Raw genomic sequence first — 22000 nt, forward strand, 5'->3', positions numbered from 1 at the left:
CGGGCCCTAATAATAAACAGAGCAGATACAATAGGGCCTTCGCACTGTCAGTGCTCGGGCCCTAATAATAAGAAACGGAGCAGATACAATAGGGCCTTCGCACTCTCGGTGCTCGGGCCCTAATAATAATAAACAGAGCAATTACAATAGGGCCTTCGCACTCTCAGTGCTCGGGCCCTAATAATAATAATAATAAACAGAGCAGATACAATAGGGCCTTCGCACTGTCAGTGCTCGGGCCCTAATAATAATAAACAGAGCAGATACAATAGGGCCTTCGCACTGTCAGTGCTCGGGCCCTAATAATAAATGGAGCAGATACAATAGGGCCTTCGCACTGTCAGTGCTTGGGCCCTAATAATAATAAACAGAGCAGATACAATAGGGCCTTCGCACTATCGGTGCTCGGGCCCTAATAATAGTTATTATTATAGTTATAAAAAAAAAATAATAGTTAAGGTAATAAACCTTGATTAAAAATACATAGAAAATTGGCGGATTTACATCACACTAGCACTGTGTAACCACTAGTGGTCCTTCATCTCCCACAAGTTGAGAGGATGGTTTGTTACCTTCAATATCAGTAGGTAATACTCTAGATTTGGGAGGAGGGGGAATAAAAACAAACACTTCAAATGAGCCCATGAACTACTCAAATCTTTACATAAAATACTGAAATATAAGAAACTGAAGCCATATAAAAACAACTGAAATCTATCCAACCTTGAAAAATGACCAATCTCATATGTCATGTCATGAAGCGCTGCCATGGTGAGAAAGAACGTGAAGTACGTGAAAGCAGCATTGCTCCTGGCCAGGCCAGCAGGATGACGCTGGACAGAGGCTGAGTGTGACACTGGTGTCTGTCACATAAACAAACCCCTTCTTGCATGGCTCTGTGGACCTTTAACAACTAAACGTAGGCGGTATTAGTGTTATTACACAGCTAATTTGAATGCTGACAGAAATACTTTAGTCAAACGAAAATGTTCCCATTGATGAAAAGTTCATTATAGTAGTTGAGTCTGCTGAGAGGTGAGTTTGAGACAAGTTATGGCTAAAAAACAAACAAACCTTAAGCTAACACAGGCTAACAGGACGTAGTAGCCAGAAGTGTTTTTTTTTCGTTTTTTTCCTTTTGTCTTGTTTTGTTTTTTCCGACTCCAGGATGCTAGAGAGTGTTATTCACATTACAGAATAGCGTAATAGAGTTTAGCGTCACCTATTTGAGGGCATGACAGTAACATGCTAAACCAAGATTAAGCTAGTTAATTAGCTCGAATTAGCAGAGTCCCCATCCTCCGTGTAATACGAACCGTACTCTCGCGTCCATATGGGAACCGCTAAATTGAGCTAGTGATGGGCAAAACGGGTTTCAGTAACGGCAGCTAAGACAGATCTTTTTTTGCATCATATCACTTATTGCATCCTCAGCTTAATGTTTGACTGCTGTTACATACACTCCATTGTTCGTGCCTTGTTCTGTGTTTGTTAAAATGTTTGAGTTCATCCAGGCAACGTTAGATAAAAACTAATTATTGAGTGCCATATTTATTCTAGGTAAATTTGAAATCTCTGTCCGAACATAAAGCAGTCAGCTACCATCACAATGTCCTTTCCTGGTTGCACAAAGATGTTCAGTCTTTCTTTCTCCCTTCATAACAAAACCCTCCCTAAGAAACGATCAATTTCTTAATCATCTAAACACTACATTTTATATTTCATATATTACCTTCATCCTTAACCTTCATCTGTCTTTTTTTTTTCCGATTTCTCTCCCCCCCCCCCCCCCCTCTCTAGTGACCTTATGTTATTTGCATGCTGAATTTCTAACCCACCAAACCCATCATTCACCTGCATGGCCACTCAGTTCTGATACTTAGCCAATTCTTTAGAAGTGAGAACTGTTTACCCTTCCATGCATGTTGTGCTGTGAATGAGGCATCATGACTGAAGACAGGGATAACTCTGTGGTACTGTCATCTATGAAACCATACCAGGACCTGTCGGGCTGTGGACAAGACCTAGAGAGCCTGCGTGCTGACTGGGAAGTGGCAAAATCGAGAACACGACAGGCTCATGAAGCGCTCAGTGCGGAGCTTAGATGGCTACGAGAAGAAGCAGAGAGAGAGCAGCAAAGAGCTGTGAGGGAGCTGACAGCCAGGCGAGGAGACCAAAAGGACAGAAACTATAACAGACACAGGTATTTTCTGGCTAAAAAGGTGGACACTGAAAGCAGTAAATGGCACGGTAGCGTTGACTCCACACGGAAAAAGGCTTTTTGTTTTTGCAGCAGACAGACGTATACAAAGCTGGAGCAATTACTGCTAACTCTGTATACAAAGATAAACGGTGAGCAGGCAGCTTATAAATTGCATCACAGGCAGAAATTTGAGCTAGAAAAGGCCATCTTCCTTTGCCACCTGCTAGAAGCTCATGGAAGACTGTTGCAGGGGGCACAGAAAGCGGCACCCCTCAGGCATGTTTTCAAAAGCCTGTCAAGGAAGCCATCTCAGGAAGACAGCAGTAAATACTGTCAGACGACCCCCCTCCTAACCCCCCAGAGGAGCTTGCTACAGAGACCCCATAGTACCTCCCACTCACCAAAAAGCAAAATCAAACTAGATCAGTGGAAGCAGCCTTCAGAGAGGAACTTATGTGCAGCTGACCCCTGTGCCACTCCTACAGTCTTGGACACCTGTCAGAACAGATCTCCAAATATTTGCCACTCTCTCAACACTCCCCATGCAGGCTGGGATGACCAGCCGTTGTCCTGCACTGAGTCTTCTAGATCTGAGGAGTCCTCGCCGTCCAAATGTATGAAAAGAAACATGGAGGTGAGCAACTTCATATTTCCAGGTTAACCTATCCATGTTTGTTTTGTGTTTTTTTTAAACAAGAGGTAAATAAAAACCCACCACATAAAAAAAATGATAAAGTTAAAAACATTTATCATCTTGTTATTATGCAACATTCTTCTAGTTCCTGGCAGTTATGACTTTTTTTATGGTTGGCATTCAGTATGTTAGTAGAAACTTTTCTATATGAAAATATATTCTGTCCTTGGTGTCCTCAGTCCATGCTTACTAGTCGTCCTGACTGTCTTTACTTGGACAGTGCTGCATATCTTTGCCTGATCCTGCTCCTGTTGGATCTCATGACCACACATGGAAAAACAATTCAATAGTACTTAAATCTGTAACCTGGCTAAGCAACATGAATCTAGTATGGATGGCTTTGTCATTTCCAAGTCAACTTTGTTGTCATATACTGACATGTAAACAGCATATATGCTGATCTCAAAGTCATTGTACAAAATATTTTACATACAGCACATACAACAGTGTGACTTGAAGTGCGGAATGGTCTCAAGTACAGTTTTGGCAAGTGTTTTCACGTTAATGTTGTGCGCATGCTAGCTGTTTGCAAACATGATCATCAGATCAGTTTACTTAACAGCCACAGGTGTTAATTATAACAAAGTTTCTCTGACTTTATGCGGTGCTCATTTAACTATTATCTGTAATAATTAAATAAAAAATATATTAAAGGAGAAATATGCTAATTTTTAAGCTCCATATATTATCCTTATTTATCTTATATGTAGGGGTTAAAGCCTCTTCATCTCCCCCTTATTCTGATGATGGGGATTTGTGTGGCCTAGTGATCCTATGAGCTACATTATTGTGAGTATTCTGCTAGTGTCTCCCTAAGCCAGGGGTGGGGGAACTCCAGGCCTCATGGGCCGGTGTTGTGCAGGTTTTAGATGTGTCATTGATCCAACACAGCTGATTAAATGGCTAAATGACCTCAACATGTCTTGAAGTTCTCCAGAGGCCTGGTAATGAACTAATCATTTGATTCAGGTGTGTTGACCCAGGGTAATATCTAAAACCTGCAGGACAGCAGCCCTTGATACCTGGAGTTCCCCACCCCTGCCCTAAGCAAACCGTTTTTTGCTGAAACGCCAGACTTGCGAGAACACACCACGCCTCATGTGGACCCAATACCTGGTGCAATATAGATCAGTGGCAGTCGAGGGTGGGGACCTTATCAGTCTGATCTGCTGCAACCGGCTTTGCTTACATGGAGCATCACTGCTCTGGTGGAGAAGGAGCCTGAACCGGTGCTTGACGCCGAGAGATACCAGCTTGATATAGTTGGGCTCACCATGATGCACAGCTTGGGGTCTGTAATCAGTTTCCTGGAGAGCGGTTGGATTGTTCCATTCTGGAGTTGCTCTTGGTGATAGATGGTGAGGAGGGATGGTGTCTGGTGTTTATTATGTCTTACTCCATTTCACATATCAATGTTTTTTTTTCTCCATGTCTCTGAGAAGTATATAAAAAAAGGAAAGCTGTGCCTTTAGGTTGCAGACACATGTTTTGATGGGCTATGCAGAAATTGTTTGTGTATTTCTGTCATGATATTTTGAGCTGCTTGACAAGTTGCATTTGAAATTACCTGAAAATACCTTTAAATTTCCTTAAAATAAACTTTACTCCATTTATGTTCACATTTCTTCTCTAGCTCGATGCTGAACTACTGCAACCAACTTTGTTTACATCTCCACCAAAATGCATCAGAGGGATGAGAAAAAAAAGATTAATTTTTATTTATATAGCACCAAATCACAACAGCAGTTGCCTCAAGGCGCTTTATATTGTAAGGAAGCTGTCCAACACTATTTTCATGGACCGACTTTTAAGATAAATACAACAAAATAAAACCAGTACCAGAAAAAAGAACATTTATTAATAACACACAGGAAAAGACCCAGGGAAACCGAGTTAATGTTAAAAACGATAAAAAATAACGATAAAAAACCTAAAAACCATAAATGTCACACCTGTGTCTCAAGTCTCGTGGCCCGGTCCCAAACGACTCACAGTACCGGTCCGTGGCCAAGGGGTTGGGGACCGCTGTTGTAAGGTAAAGACCCTACGGTCCCTATTAAGACCCTACGGTCTTAATAGTATTGTGGGTGGAAACTGGATGTCATTATTGTGTTATTACTGAATAATTTTGAAAAATGACCTCTTTCAAGAGTAATATACATTAACCTACCTATCATGTGAAGGTGCTCGAACATCATTCTGGATTTTTTCGGCCCATTTTAACCTCCATTTATACATATGCCTTGTTGCAGCCAATTATTTTAGCTTCTTGCTTTAGCTCCATTTCTCTTTCTTTTGAGCCAGCTTTCTTCTGATTGGCTGTTACTTGCAAAGTCAAGTCATAGTCAAAGAACAGATGGATGGATGAAATCTAAAAGATTAAGCTATCAGGAACTGTATTTTGTATATCAGTTGTGCACCGAAACAGTCAAGTAAAACGAAAGGGAAGAAGCAAATATCAGCAAATGTTGCAGCTTTTTAAAATGTCAAAATGATGCAAGATGTGTTAAATAGTTTAAAGTCTGAAACAGCCATTTTGGCCAATATGACAGCTTAGAAACTTAATTTTCACACTTTCTTAAGATTGAACCATCTATTGGAGGTGAATATTGCATGATATGTGCAGAGAGGAGGGTGGAGGGTGTGTGTGTTTATGTGTCTCTTGTAGGACTGGCAGAATTGGGTCACTGTGCTTCCATGCCTTAAATTTTGGATAAAGTTTTCATAGGCATGGATTTGAATAATTAATCAAAGCTTGAACTGTATCTAAAAAGTGGGCAATTGCTCATCTCTCTATATTTTTCTTTAATATTTCTTACACGTTGCTGCTAAAGTATCGGACCCAAATACTAATACTCTAACAAGAATGCACTGACTCATCCCTCTTTCTTTTCGTCATGTCTGATCTGCTGATAATATTTTTCAGCATGTGTGGAAAGGCATATTCATTGTTTTTTCTTTTGGGCTTTTTAATCAGTCTATATCTTGTCTGTAATAATGTTTAAATTTCAATGTGAAGTGTGTGAGTGTAACATAATATTTATTTTCTTGTGAGATGCTCTTCCGATTGTGCCAAAATGATGTCTCTGCCATTGATCTATGATGCGCCTGGCTGAAGCTCCTTTCTTTGCAGGGGCATATGTGGTTTGAGATTTATTATTTTATGCTCAGTAAGATTTTTCATAGTTACTGTATCTTGTTGTAAGCAGGGCTGTAGGGCTGTTCGATATAACGATATATATCGGATGACGATATAAAAACATCTATCGTTTCATTTTACGCTATCGTTTGTTTCGTGGTGTCGCAAAATAAACTGCGGCAACATTTTTTCATCGTTTTGATGGTCACTGTAGTGGCTATATTAATTTTCTTAAAGTTCTCTCTTTCTCTTATATTTAATATAACCACACTATGAACAGACAAGCGCCTGTTTTTATGCGTTGTCGTTAGCAACAACGACGGTAAAACCACTGCATGTCCGCTTGTTTATTTTCCACATAAACCTTTCACAATAAAGCTCAAGATCCTGTTGAGACTTTTCTAAATAAACTGAATCACGTGAAATAGTATGCAGAGTATTTATGGATGAGAAGCAAAACAGAGTCATCAGGTGCTAAAAAATAAACCTTAGACTCAAACGTTAGAACAGGCTTTTCCCCGCAGCACGCTGCGTAATAAATACTCACAAAGAAAATGGAGGCCGTTACAACTTATGTCTAAAAATGTATAGTTTCATACATCGGTTAAAACACTCGACTCCAGGTACACGACGCCCAGCTGGAAACACTTCACGCAAGTCGAGCTTCCCGAGATTCACAGAATTTACAGAAAATGTTACATTTCTGTGATTTATATCGTTATCGGGACAATAGATGTCTTATATCGGGATATGAGATTTTGATCATATCACACAGCCCTAAGCAGTGGTCATGTGTACTGCAGCTCTCTCACATATTATTTAGTTGTTTTGCTGTCAAGAACACTGCTACTAACAAAGGAGCAAATTTAAAATTTCAAAGGAGTTGAAGCAGAATATAGATGGTGTTCAGAGGCACTCATGTGTTGGTTTGTCTTTAGGCTACTTAAGGTCTTGTGAGCAAACTAAGTAATAATGGAATAGGTTGAAGCTGGGGAAACCGATGTTAGGACAAAAAAAGGAACCTTGTGTGTGTGAGCCAAAAGTCTGTGGCTCTCAATTTTTAACCATTTAATGTATCAAAATCTGCACGGTAAAGGAAATGTGAACTTTAATTTTCAGGATGAACTATGTGATTTTACTTTTGATTGCACTGGCAACACACCAGAAAAATACCAGGTAGAAAAAAATTTTAAAAAGCCAAAATTTCCAGTTAGTCTTTGTTGCTCCTAACTATAGCCTCTCTAATGTAGTAAGTAATGCTTTATACGAAAGTTGCATTTTCACAACTAGAATTTTTTTTTTTTTTTTTAATTATTTAATTATTTTTAAAATATCACTCACCAAAATGCAAATTCCTTTGGTGGTTTCTTACACAGTAAGATAGTTTATCTAACAAATAATCTATCAAAATGCAGCAAAAAGGCATCAACAGCACAGCACAGCTGGGATTTCCAGTAAATTTATTCCAGTTTACAGAGGTGAGGCTTGTCAGACACTGATTGGCTACAACTTCCTGTGTTGGGAAAGTAAAAATTATTCATAGAGGCCTATTTTAATACTGCATAAAATCCTTAATTATGGGATTAATAAAGTATTCTGATTCTGATTTCTTTACAGTTTCACATGAAGAAACTTTACTCTTAAGATGAACTTTTCGCCCTCACTGTCTAAAACATACTTTTTTTTTTCTCATATCCAGTCAAGTAAATGACTATACGATGTATTTCACATATCCATCTACTCTAATTGCGTCCATTTCCCTAGTGCACAACTACAGTAAAACATTACAGTCAGTTTCTGCTGGTCATAGCTGTCTGTCTGCCTGCCTCCTGCAGCCTCCCTCTGTTGCACTGTCTACTGCCCCTTGAGCAATCAATAGGCAGCCAACATCATTCCAGCGTCATCTCCATGGAAACGAGCTCTAGTCCCTGTAATGATTGGGTCCCTTCTCAAAACCTGCCTTTTTGTGATAGGACGATGGATGCAGTCCTCCCAGCCCCCTCCTTTCATAGACACTCGACATCTCACACACACACACACACACACACACACATTTTTCTCTTCGTCCTCCTGCTTCACCTTTATAGCGCAGCAACCAAGAAGGGATTAAGCACCCTGTTGAGTCTTATTGCTTCTGGATGAAATGCTTCTTGACAAGGCAGCATGAATACGGAGAGACTCACAGCTGAGGAGTAAGCATGCCACCCACATCTCAACCTTGCTGAGAGAATGAGGGCTGAAACGAAGACCTGTTAGTCTGTTCTTTTTTTCGCCATCACACGTCTCTTGTCGTGTTCTACTTGATTTGGGACTGCACGGGCTATTTCAACATTACGTAGGGTATGAGTGGACTAGCGTGTCTTCCCTTTTCTATTTATGACAACCCTCCCCCTCATGCAGACGAGCAGCGAGGCAAGAAGAAATGGGTTATTTCAATGTTGTGAGCTGGACTCTGAATCTGAATGCTACACTGTGATAAATATAACAGTATGCTCAAGAATGCTGCTGTGCTGTGACATTCATTGATTGGTTTTCACAAGCGAAGACCAAAAATATATAATATCCCTTTGGAGCTGATTGTCCTCATTTTGGAAAACGTCACTGCGTAAAGAGAGGAGGTACTTTAGAGATGAGCCAGGAGTTATAACTGCTTTTAATCAACCCTCAACATCCAGCACGAGAGCTGTTTTTGTCAGTACCATTTAGCATGGATTTACAAAATTAAGAGCTTGATACCATGGCAGTAAGAGTCATTTGCTTGTTTTCAGACACTTCACCTTAGCCTTGAATAAGAGCCCAGTCCTGCTCGTGAACTGGTGGAAGTCAACCTGCGGTCCATGTAATTCTCCTTCAGCAAATGAAACACAAGCAATGGCTTGGTCTTGGCCGAGCACCTCTTGTGGTCATATTGATCACCTCCACTCTGTTTAACTTTGACAGAGAGTGATGTACGACTTGTGCACTCGGCCTGAGCAGCTTGAGCCCGCGCCGGCAAACAGAGAAATGGAGAGCCATGAAGAGGCGAAAGCTTTCGGGGCACAACAGCCGGAGTTGAGGGGGTCGGTGGAGCAACATGATAAGCAACAAGGCAGCCTCTCAGACAAGGCAACCCCAACGACAGCTAATGTCACTACAACATCACTGTTAGGAAAGAGGCACCACTCGCTTTACGCAAACCTCAGTGGCTTAGAAATGGAAGGGATACATAAAGTAAGTGCGGAACACCAATGTGTCTTTCTGATGGTTAATGGCTTGGAAATGTTTGGGCCTGGATAGGTGTCAACCTACTATTAGAGAGAAGCTAATGTATGTAGAGTATTACAGGATCATTTTGACAGGAGATTTCAACTCAATACTCAAGGTAATGTTCAGGTTGTGTTGCAAACCATAATATGGGCTAGTTCTGCATATCCTCTGTAACTGAAAGTCACAGAGCCGTTATTTAAGTACAAATCATTTGTATGGGATTACACTGGTGTTGCACTGCTTATTTCATTAAAGCTTCTTTATTAAGTTGCTGTAGTAGAAATAGATTGTTAAACAGGAATCTTTCTTTATATGGTGACTTTTTTAACCTCTATATGTCCTCTAAATATTCAAAGTCAGCACTGAAGCCACAAGATTGTAGTATGGCTAGTAGATACTAATTCAAGTAGCTTCTCTAAGCAGTTGTAGTATACAAAGCTATTACCACAGCCAAAACATCCTTAGATAATACCACTTTGGAATAAAATACCAACAAATGAAACAAAGCGTATCCAAAAATATTTGGAATAACTGAACATGAGTGGTTTAAACTGGTCTAAAAAGTTGGTCAGTTCTGTTTAAAGTTGCAGGCAGTCCCTCGGAGCTGCAGGAAAAAGACATGTCAAAACAGCATTTCCATTAAAGTATGCATAGACAGCTGAATCAGTCTGGGCCCCGTTGAGCTGCTATAACTTGCTACACCATTTATCTTTGTTTTGCCATGTGATTGTTTTTAGTTTTATCTTTTCAATCACATAGTGTTCACAGAGAAATTTCCACTTTTTTGGCAGCATTTTTTCTCCCCAAAACATTGGCCCTTCCTTGTTTATCTGAGGCTCTGAATGTTTCTGTAGTTATGACACAATTTCATCATTTAAGCTAAGTAGTAATCTGTGTGCAATATTACCCACTCTCTTCCCCACCCCCACAACTTTATTACCCACAATCACCGTTTAGCAAAAGCCCCTAATGAACTGTCAACACACATCCTGGCAGAAAATCTGTGGCCACACACCCTGAGAGGGAGCATAAAGTGATGCCTAAGAAATGATTATTTGGTCTTTTTATAGTAGCGATCGGCAGCTGTGTTTTCCACCAGGAATCTGCCAGTCTTACATTACTGTATAACTACACTGTTATTTGCTGTGCAGGTACCACAGTTGGCCTTTTGTTTTGTTTCCCTAGTCCCGCCCATAATTGATGACTGTCTGCGGTATGTTGTTGTATGCTAGGATGCTTTTATATAACAATGTACCAAATTGTATTACCCCCCCCCCCCCAAAAAAAGAAAAAAAGAGTAAAATATTGATGTAAGAAACAGAGCATGTTTTGCACAGCAGGCGTTAGAAACAGTGGCTGGAACTGCCCTGTGGAGAAAATTGGTTGGTTTTAATGTTTTGGTATAATTTATCAGATTTTAATTATACAGAGTGGCTTGGCTTAAGAATCAGAAAGTATTTTATTCATTCATTAATTCACAGAAGTGGTTAGAACTCATATTACATACATTTTTTAAGAAGTTGCTGCTGTAAACATTTCCTGTCCATGCACAAAAGAGGCATGGTTTTACTGAAGTCTAAGCATTGTTGACTTTCTGTGCTCTGTGATCTGCACTTTTTAACACCTGCTTTGATTCCATATTTCTGATTGCTAAGTTCCATATGGAGCTACATACAAAATCCATTTATCCGATCACTCTACTGACGCGTGTATCTTTAAAATTGACCCTGCATTCAGATTACATTAAAGGTCAACAAGCTGTGGTTTCTGTTCAGTTTTACATCGTCTAATTCCAGCTGCTGAAAACAATGATTATGTATATTTTTCTTGGCCTGAGAGAAGTGCAGAGGTATGCAGTTGTGTTTCTGCTCTGAGAATCTGCTCAAGCTGCTCTATCACCTCAGTCACTCTTGAGGGGACATTAACCACTTTGTAAAATATCCAAATCATAAGAATATGTGTCACTCGGGTGTTTTGTCAGATGTAGTTTGAAAGCCAGTAAATATAGTTTTTGTTACCTTGTCAGTGTGTCAGTTTTCCGGCTATGGATGAAGTGGCATAACTGCTACTCAGCGAAAATCTGGTAAGCTGTTTCTTCCTACTCGGATTAGCTCAGTGACACATGCATGCAGGTTTGTCAGGTTAAGAGGGAGATTTAAAGGCCACGTTTTCAGATTTTTGGTCATAGTCATTGTTCACCTCAGCAATCCAAATGAGTCAATTGAGGTTTTAAGTAGTTTATATTTTTTTGTATTTTGTTCAGATGAATGAAATATGGGTGTTGAGTTGCAGTTACCATGTTTGCCCTTGGTTTGTGTAGGTTTTCTTTCACAAACTAAAGACTGTTTGCAGCAATTAAAAACACCATGCAGAGGACAGATGGACAGTTGTATCCAAGTTATTAGTAATGGTTAGAATCGAAGCAATTAAGTAGTTATGTGAAAAATACAATTTAAATATCAGACATCAGACTAATGTATCTTATTTTCTGGGCAATACAAATACACTTTATTATTTTTATTAATTCAGTTTAATTCAATTTTATTTATATTGCGCCAAATCACAACAACAGTCGCCTCAAGGCGCTTTATATTGTACAGTAGATCATACAATAATAGATACAGAGAAAAACTCAACAATCATATGACCCCCTATGAGCAAGCAATTTGGCGACAGTGGGAAGGAAAAACTCCCTTTTAACGGGAAGAAACCTCCGCCAGAACCAGGCTCAGGGAGGGGTGACCGTCTGCTGTGACCGGTTGGGGTGACAGAAGGAAAACAGGATATGACATAGTGAGGAAGAGAGACAGAGATTGATAACAGGTATGATTCAATGCAGAGAGGTCTATTAACACATAGTGAGTGAGAAAGGTGACTGGAAAGGAAAAACTCAATGCATCATGGGAATCCCCCGGCAGCCTATGTCTATTGCAGCACAACTAAGGGAGGATTCAGGGTCACCTGGTCCAGCCCTAACTATATGATTTAGCAAAAAGGAAAGTTTTAAGCCTAATCTTAAAAGTAGAGATATTGTCTGTCTGGAAACTGGAAGCTGGTTCCACAGAAGAGGGGCCTGAAAACTGAAGGCTGTCCCTCCCATTCTACTTTTAAATACTCTAAGAACAACAAGTAGGCCTGCAGTGTGAGAGCGAAGTGCGCTAATAGGGTGATATGGTGCTACAAGGTCATTAAGATAAGATGGGGCCTGATTATTTAAGATGTTGTATGTGAGGAGCAGGATTTTGAATTCAATTCTGGATTTAACAGGAAGGCAATGAAGGGAAGCCAATACAGGAGAAATATGCTCTCTCTTTCTAGTCCCTGTCAGTACTCTTGCTACAGCATTTTGGATTAACTGAAGGCTTTTCAGGGAGGTTTTAGGAGATCATGATAATAATGATTTAAAGTAGTCCAGCCTGGAAGTAATAAATGCATAAACTAGTTTTTCAGCGTCACTCTGAGACAGGGTATTTCTAATTTAGAGATGTTGCGCAAATCGGAGAAAGCAGTCTTACATATTTGTTTAATATGTGCATTTAAGGACATGTCTTGGTCAAAAATGACTCCAAGGTTCCTCACAGTGTTACTGGAGGCCAAGGTAATGCCATCCAGAGTAAGAATCTGGTTAGATACCATATTTCTAAGATTTTCAGGGCCGAGTACAATAACCTCAGTTTTATCTGAATTAAGAAGCAGAAAGTTAGCGGCCATCCAGGACTTTATGTCTTTAAGACATTCCTGCAGTTTAACTCATTGGTGTGTGTTATCTGGCTTCATGGACAGATAGAGTTGGGTGTCATCTGCATAGCAGCGAAAATGTATACTATGTCTTCTAATGATACTGCTTAGGGGAAGCATGTATAATGTAAACAGAATTGGTCCTAGCACTGAACCCTGTAGAACACCATAATTAACCTTAGTGTGGGAAGAGGACTCTCCATTTACATGCACAAATTGGAGTCTATTAAATAGATATGATTCAAACCACTGCACTGTAATATCTACAGCAGGGGTCGGCAACCTTTTTGATGATGAGTGCCGTCTAAAATTTCCTCAGAAGTCAATGTGCCATATGATTGCATTAGCAATAAATTTAATAACGCTCTATATGAACAGCTACACACTATATAGAACAACTTTACAGAATTATATTTGTTCGCAGATGTTGGCAGCTATCACTGAATAGTTATTAGCTATTTTGAAACAAAAAAGACACTTTTTATCCATAACAGCAAATGAACTGTACAACAGAAAATGCAAATGCTATGTATGGTCTCCTCACAACCCTGAAAACAAAACTGCTGTTGTGACAGTGATGTACAGTCTCGTTGGTATATCTATGATTTCTATACATTTTACATCAGACAAAAACTTTGGTTGTAAGATTCAGATAATCATTTATTAAAAGCTAGACATTTTAAATGAGAATAAGAAAGAAAAGTATTTCTTTGTGCCCCCCTTTCCCTGTTAATGCCCTACCTGGCCCCCTGGCAAAACTTTGCTAGACCCGCCTCTGCACAGTTACCAGCTGTCAGCTACGTAGAAAAGGATCCTGGTGTTATTTGTCTCTCAGAAACAGTTCATAACTTCAACTCATTCACGTCACCTAAAACCTGTTTCTCCATCACCTGTTCATCTCTGATGATTCAGTAAGGACATCTCCTGGTTTCATCTTCATGTTTCCCTCTCACCAGATAACCAAACCGATATCATGACCAGCAGCTTTTACAGCTGTGGCTCCAGCAAACATCAGCTGATACTAGAAATTATTAAATAAATTCTAACAACAGCTGATCAAGCTTAAACGTGCTGCTGTTGTTTAGCGTGACCTCCGCTGGTTTCCTCTTTCTGGCACAAAGTGGGAGATAAACAAACAAGAGAGAAAAGCCGATCAGCTGATCATTGATCAGTTTCATGATTGAAGTAGCAACAGGAGAGGGAGGGTGAGAGAATGAGAGAAGAAGAGACAGCTGACAGCGTAAAGACGCAGAATAACTCCAGCTTTGTGTCTTTTTCCATTCTAGCTGAAGTATGGGACAAACTATTCCTTTTCACCTAAATACGAAACGCGTAATATTTTGGCAACTCTACTAACTAACCTTATGAATAAAATAAAGTTCACTATCAGTAACATCATAGCACCCACCCAGCTGTATAGAAACTCCATCATGCTAGCTAGTACACAGTATGAGTTATTGTAACTGACGGTAAAAAGTCAGCACAACAAAAATAAACTACACCTAAACTTGGTTTATATCTGACCCAGATAGACTGCAGGTCATAACTTCTTACCTGAAGTTCAGTTCACCTGACACTCGGACTGGCGGCCGCCTCGGGTCTCTCCTGCCTCCTCCCCTTTCCCTCAACCACCTGCTGGCCTCCGTGGAAGCTCCGCCATAGCCACCACCAAACAACAGAGTTATTTTTACATTTTACACATCGGCCAGCATTTGGCCAATTCACCACCTTTCATTGTTTACACCGTTACAAAAAAAGAACAAAAAACCATCAGCCCATAAAAACGAAAAATCACATCGGCCCACCGGGCAAATGCCCGGTATACCCGGTGGCCAGTCCAGCTATGGTCGTGCCATCAGTTAACCCTTTGCGTGCCACCCGGGGTTGCCAGCCCCTGACCTACAGCGTGCTCTAATCGCGCTAACAGAATATTATGGTCAACAGTATCAAACGCTGCACTAAGGTCTAGCAGGACAAGCACAGAGATGAGTCCACTGTCAGAGGCCATAAGAAGATCATTTGTAACCTTCACTAAAGCTGTTTCTGTGCTGTGATGAGCTCTGAAACCTGATTGAAACTCTTCAAATAATCCATTCCTCTGCAGATGATCTGTTAGCTGTTTGACAGCTACTCTTTCAGGGATTTTTGATATGGTTGGAGATTGGCCTATAATTAGCTAAGACAGCTGTGTCTAGGGATGGCTTTTTAGGTAAAGGTTTAACTACTGCCAGCTTGAAGGCCTGTGGTACATAGCCAATTATTAGAGATAGGTTGATCATATTTAAGATTGAAGCATTAATTAATTAATGGCAGGAAAAGACGCGTTGATGGTTTGGAGGAAGTAATTATTGAAGTTAACTCAGAAAGATCAATTGGAGAAAAAGAGTCTAAATGAATATCAATGGTACTGAAAGTAGCTGTAGATAATATTACATCTCTGGGATGATTATTGGTAATTTTTTCTCTAATGATTAAAATTTTATTTGTGAAGAAGTTCATGAAGTAATTAGTAGTTAACGTTAAAGGGATGGTTGGCTCAACAGTACTCTGACTTTTTGTCAGCCTGGCTACAGTGCTGAAGAGAAACCTTTCAAATGAATTAAAAGTCTGTCTTGGTCTTTCGTTGATTAATAGGCTGGTGTGAAAAATTGCTGCACAGGCCGACTGTGCTTCGAAATTTCTGGTAGTTAGAATGACTCGGGAGTGTTGATTCATTGATTCATTTAAACCAACATCATCCTGCTGCAACCAGGTTTCTGTAAGGCAAAGTAAGTCAGTTTGTTGATCAATTATTAAGTCATGTTCTAACAGAGACTTGGAGGAGAGAGACCTAAAATTTAATAATCCACATTTCATTGTTTTACTCTTTGGTTCAGATGTGGATACTGTCTTGTTCTTTCTTTGTGATTTTTTTATGTTTAAATTGTTTATTGCTGGCTTTTAGTTTCTTTTTTGTCTGTTTGGGAGCTGACACAGTCTCTATGGAGATGGGGTTTTGGGGGGGGTAACAGGAGGAGAGAAGCTGCAGAGAGGCGTGTAAGACTGCAACTCTGCTTCCTGATCCCAACTCTGGATAGTCATTTTTTGGGGGGTTTAATAAATTTGTCCATATTTCTAGAAATGAGAGCTGCTCCCCCCAAAGTGGGATGGATGCCGTCTCTCCTAACAAGACCAGGTTTCCTCCAGAAGATTTACCAATTATCTATGAAGCCCACATTGTTTTTTGGACACCAGTCAGACAGCCAGCAATTTAAGTAGAACATGTGGCTAAACACGTCACTCCTGATCTGATTGGGGAGGGGACCAGAGAAAACTACAGAGTCCGATATCGTTTTGGCAAAGTTACACACCGATTCAATATTGATTTTAGTGACCTCCGATTGGCGTAACCGAGTGTCATTACTGCCGATGTGAATTATTTACTGAATTTACGTTTACCCTTAGCCAGCAGTTTTAAATTTCCCTCAATGTCGCCTGCTCTGGCCCCTGGAAGACAATTGACTATGGTTGCCGGTGTCTCTAGCTTCACATGTCTGAGAACAGAATCACCAATTACCAGAGTTTGACCTTCGGTGGGTGTGTCGCCGAGTGGGGGAAAACGGTTAGACACATGAACAGGTTGGTGGTGTACCTGGGGCTTCTGTTTAAATCTCTGTTTATGCTCCCTCCTCACTGTCACCCAGCTGCCCTCTTTCCCCAGCTGCTTGGGGTTTGCCGGGGAACAGCTAGCGGGTCCTACGTTATCTTCGGCTGCACCAGCTACAGGGGCCTGGCTAGCTACGGGTGAATCAAGGGTGCGAAGCCGAGTCTCCAATTCAGTAGTACTATGATCTATTATGAGGTATTCTTGGGTCACATTTATTTGTGTGCTACACCAATCAGAGGTCTAGACGCCCACCTTGCAGGTCAACTGCAACGCTGTTTGGTCCAACTGGGCTTAAAAGCGAATTGGTTTGCCCAAAAGATCTGATTTTATGCTAAATTTGACTGTAACTTCCTTAATTCAGTCTTAAAGAGGATGTTTTCACTCCATCTGACTAGAGTCTATGAATTGTAATAATATACATGATTAATATACACTAAGGGAAAAATGATTTAAAACCCTGCCGATTTTGTAAGTTTGCCTACCAACAAAGAAATGATTAGTCTGTAATTTCAATAGTAGGAAAAAAGCATTTAAAAAAGTTATAAATTAATTTGCATTTTCATGAATGAAATAAGTATTTGATCCCTTTGCAAAATATGCTTTAGTGCTTGGTGGCAAAACCTGGCAATCACAAAGGTCAGATGTGTTTTGTAGTTGGCCACAAGTTTTGCACATATCTCAGGGGGGATTTTGTCCCACTCGTCTTTGCAGATCCTCTCCAAGTCTTTAATGTTTCGTGACTGATGTTTGGCAACTCGAACCTTCAGCTCCCTCCACAGATTTTCTATAGGATTATGGTCTGGAGACTGACTACGCCTATCCAACGCCTTGATATGATTCTTCTTGAGCCAATCCTTTGTTGCCTTGGCCGTGTGTTTTGGATCATTGGCATGCTGGAATACCCACCCACGACCCATTTTCAATTCCCTGGCTGAGGGAAAGATGTTCTCACCCAAGATTTGATGGTACTTGGACCCATCCATCCTCCCTTTGATGCAGTGCAGTTGTCCTGACCCCTTGGCAGAAAAACACCCCCAAAGTATTTAGTTTCCACCTCCATGTTTGATGGTGGGTCAGTGGTCTTGGAGTCATAGGCAACATTTCTCCTCCTTCAAACATGGCGAGTTGAGTTGATGCCAAATGGCTCGATTTTGGTCTTATCTGACCACAACACTTTCACCCAGTCCTCCTCTGAATTATTGAGATGTTCAGTGGCAAACTTCAAAACGGGCCTGTGCTGTACTGCTTTCTTGAGCAAGGGGATCTTGCTGGCACTGCAGGATTTTAGTGGTACCAAGGGTTTTCTTGGTGACTTGGTGTCCCATTGACAAATTCCTCCAGAGTAGTTTTGGGTTGGTTCACACCTTTCTCATTATCATTGAAACTCTACGAGGTGAGATCTTGCGTGGAGCTCCAGAAATTGGCAGTTATTTTATGGTTCTTCCATTTATGAATAATCACACCAGCTGTTGTCACCTTCTCACTCAGCTGCTTGGCGATGGTCTTCTCACCCTTTCCAGCCTTGTGTAGGTCCACAATCTTGTTCTGACATCCTTGGAAATCTCTTTGGTCTTGGCCATGGTGCAGAGTTTGGAATCTGGATAGATTGATTGCTTCCATGAACAGCTGTCTTTTATACTTGTGTGAAATACACCTGGGAGTTGGAAATCTTGCTGATTGATAGTGTTGCAGCCGGTCTAGGGGACCCGACCGCAACAAGAGGAATGATCCACCCCCAGTTCGACCCCAAGCAGAACATCACACATAAGTTAAAATAAGAAATGGTTTATTTACAGGAACGAAACAAAAACGGGTTTCACAGGAGTCACTCAGGCTTCGGGGTGGACCTACGCCGAAATAACAAACAAAAGGAAAACAGCTCAGAGGAGCGACTGCTTGCCTATCCCTAAAGAAACATAACCAAATGACAATCACTTACCTCCCTGCCTAACAAAACATGAGAAAACTGCCCAACCCCAATTCCTCCTGGATTCACAAAACGCCGGAGGACACTGATTCAGAGAGTCAGCTGCAGCGACCTGCAGCAAAAGCCTGCACGCATTCATTGGTCAGCATATTTATGTCTAACTGCCTGATCATTTTTTCATAAGCACTTACTTTTTAAGTATGTTTTTTTTATCACCCATGAACCCATGAAGGGCATGTCGCAGCCCCAGCTGGTTGGGGTAAAACCGAAGATGGATGGATTGCCGTCCTCAACCCTGACGTTTTATACTCCGCCTCCAGATCATCATCCAATCTGGGCACACCATCTTCGGGATCCACCATTCCTGGAGGCGCACCTGCACACTCACATTTACATGTCAGAACCCCAGCCCACGACGGCAGCCGTAACAATAGGGTATCAAATACTTATTTCCTTCATGAAAATGTTAATTAATTTATAACTTTTTTGAAATGCATTTTCTGGATTCTTTTGTTATTGTTCTGTCTCTCACTGTTCAAATAAATCATTGAAATTATAGACTGGCCATTTCATTTTTAGTGGGCAAACTTACAAAATCAGCTGGGGTTCAAATATTTTTTTCCCTGACTGTAATTAATTTAATACTTAAAAAAACCCACAAGATAATGAGCCTAGCGTTCAAAGTTTAACACTAAGCAAAAAGGTGATTAAAATAATTCACTAATTAACCCTGTGATTGTAATCGTACATCAGAGAAACACCAGTCATAGAACTGGTCGTTTTCTTTGTTGCAAAACAATTAATGGATTTGCAGAATGACTGCTTATTGGTCTGGCAAAACCCCATCACCACCTCCTCATGCTGCCAGCTGGGAACAATGACCCATTGGGAAGTTGGCCAGCGGTGAGGGTCATTGATGTCAGGGGGAGCGATGCGCCAGTCAACGTATTCTTCGGTCACACCGAATGCTATGCCAACTCAAAATTTGAAAACGAATACTAGGGCAACGCGCGTCGTCCTCGCCCAAACAACGTGAGAAGAGGACGAGTGCTACCTGCCAGTGGATGGGTCAGGCCAAAGAAGCTAGCCCAATTACTATGCCTCAGTGCCCTGAACGTTGGTACATTAACCGGAGGAAGCTGCGAACTAGCCGACTCTCTCAATAACCGCCGCATCGACATCGCGTGCATTGAAGAAACAAAATGGAAAGGGGCGTATGGGCAGAAATCTGTGCCATCAGAAACTGAATTTGAATAAGTTAAATTTGAATTTGAATTGCTCAGATTGAATCTGAATTGTAACTTGAATAAATGCTTTTGAAAACTGAATTTGAATTAGTCTAATTTGAAATTGAATTTATGGTTTGAAAATGATCATCACTAAATTGAAATTGAATTTTATATTTTGAAAATGAATTGATTTGCTTTGAAACTGCATTTTATCCTTTAAAAATTCAGCTCTCGAATAATTTCAGATTCCCTTCTCACCATTCAGTTTCAGTTCTACAATTCAATTTCAAGTCCCAAAATTCAGTTTTTTGGAACTTACATCCGGTTCCGGTTCAAGCGCAGATTAATAGAACTACGTTTTACTAGTGGACCGAGAGTGTTACTGACGGGAATCTACAGCATCTTGAGCTGAATTAAGACTTCAGAAGTCATTCGTCATGTCGAATGACCAGCGGATAAACTCTCAGGTTGGTAATAAATGTATTACATGTATAAGAACAAGCGTCATGTTAACAAATGATAGCCGTAAGGTAACTTTTATGCTTATTGTAGCTGCTAGCTAAAAACGCTAATTTAGCGTAGTTTCGTAGTTTACCCTGAATTCAGCTTTGACAAACAAATATGATCGACTGTTTCTAGTAGAATTTCAAAGTTGTCATCTTGTACCCTCTCAGAGTACCCCCTCTGTATGCTTGCAGAGACCCCTACAGTAGGGAAACATGAAAAATGGTGTCCAAACCTTTGTATTTTAGCTTTATTTATGTCTTACACAGCATCCCAACTCTTTAGCTAACTTAATAACTTCAGCTAAAGTGAATAGTTAGTCTAATTCATTAGTGCAGCATTACTGGGTCACCTCTGCTTGAAGTGATATAATATGATATACAACTATCACTGAAACAGCAAACTTTGTAAATAAGCAAACAACACTTCTCATTCTCTAAACGTTTGGCCACAGCTGTAGATTACACTATCAATGCTTGTTCACTCTTGACAATAATAACATTTCTAAATTTACTTTGTGCATTTACAGGTAAACAATATCTAATATTTTATCTAAATGACTGCTTTGTCTTTAAAAAGGGTGAAGAGCCTGAGGCTGGTGACAGTCCAGTTCTACTCTAAGTACATCCTTACAGTGGCTCACAGGACAAGGCCACATTCCTGTCCTGCCAGAAGAGAAGAGAAACTTCAGAGTCTTCATGCAGTTCAACCACACCTGTCATATTCCATATGACAGGGGTCTCAAACTCCAGTCCTCAAGGGCCAGTGTCATGCAACTTCTCTATGCCCTCGAGGACTGGAGTTTGAGACCCCTGCCGTATGGTGTTCATGCTGTTTTCTACCCCACAGTTACAGCATGTCTGACTGCCTGTTCAGCATATGAACAAGCATTGATAGTGTAATCTACAGCTGTGGCCAAACGTTTAGAGAATGAGAAGTGTTGTTTGCTTATTTACAAAGTTTGCTGTTTCAGTGATAGTTGTATATCATATTATATCACTTCAAGCAGAGGTGACCCAGTAATGCTGCACTAATGAATTAGACTAACTATTCACTTTAGCTGAAGTTATTAAGTTAGCTAAAGAGTTGGGATGCTGTGTAAGACATAAATAAAGCTAAAATACAAAGGTTTGGACACCGTTTTTCATGTTTCCCTACTGTAGGGGTCTCTGCAAGCATACAGAGGGGGTACTCTGAGAGGGTACAAGATGACAACTTTGAAATTCTACTAGAAACAGTCGATCATATTTGTTTGTCAAAGCTGAATTCAGGGTAAACTACGAAACTACGCTAAATTAGCATTTTTAGCTAGCAGCTACAATAAGCATAAAAGTTACCTTACGGCTATCATTTGTTAACATGACGCTTGTTCTTATACATGTAATACATTTATTACCAACCTGAGAGTTTATCCGCTGGTCATTCGACATGACGAATGACTTCTGAAGTCTTAATTCAGCTCAAGATGCTGTAGATTCTTGTCAGTAACACTTTCGGTCCGCTAGTAAAACGTAGTTCTATTAATCTGCGCTTGAACCGGAACCGGATGTAAGTTCCAAAAAACTGAATTTTGGGACTTGAAATTGAATTGTAGAACTGAAACTGAATGGTGAGAAGGGAATCTGAAATTATTCGAGAGCTGAATTTTTAAAGGATAAAATGCAGTTTCAAAGC

General features: G+C 40.4%; 1 protein-coding gene across 2 annotated transcripts in view; it reads left to right on the forward strand.

The window, feature by feature from the left end:
• The first annotated feature begins 791 nt into the window (after window positions 1-791).
• Window positions 792-22000, forward strand: part of LOC120723254 (peripheral-type benzodiazepine receptor-associated protein 1) — an 80772-nt gene continuing 59563 nt past the window's right edge. Inside the window, exons 1-3 of one of the 2 annotated variants that reach the window (XM_040014597.1) lie at window positions 792-1035; window positions 1801-2837; window positions 8977-9246. In XM_040014597.1, the coding sequence (XP_039870531.1) occupies window positions 1947-2837; window positions 8977-9246 (1161 nt within the window). In that variant the 5' untranslated portion in view covers window positions 792-1035; window positions 1801-1946. The remainder of the gene's footprint in view (window positions 1036-1800; window positions 2838-8976; window positions 9247-22000) is intronic. The other variant, XM_040014599.1, reaches the window with a different exon arrangement.

The sequence above is a fragment of the Simochromis diagramma genome, unplaced genomic scaffold (genome assembly GCF_900408965.1).
Source record: "Simochromis diagramma unplaced genomic scaffold, fSimDia1.1 OVJJ01000676.1, whole genome shotgun sequence".
NCBI lineage: Eukaryota > Metazoa > Chordata > Actinopteri > Cichliformes > Cichlidae > Simochromis > Simochromis diagramma.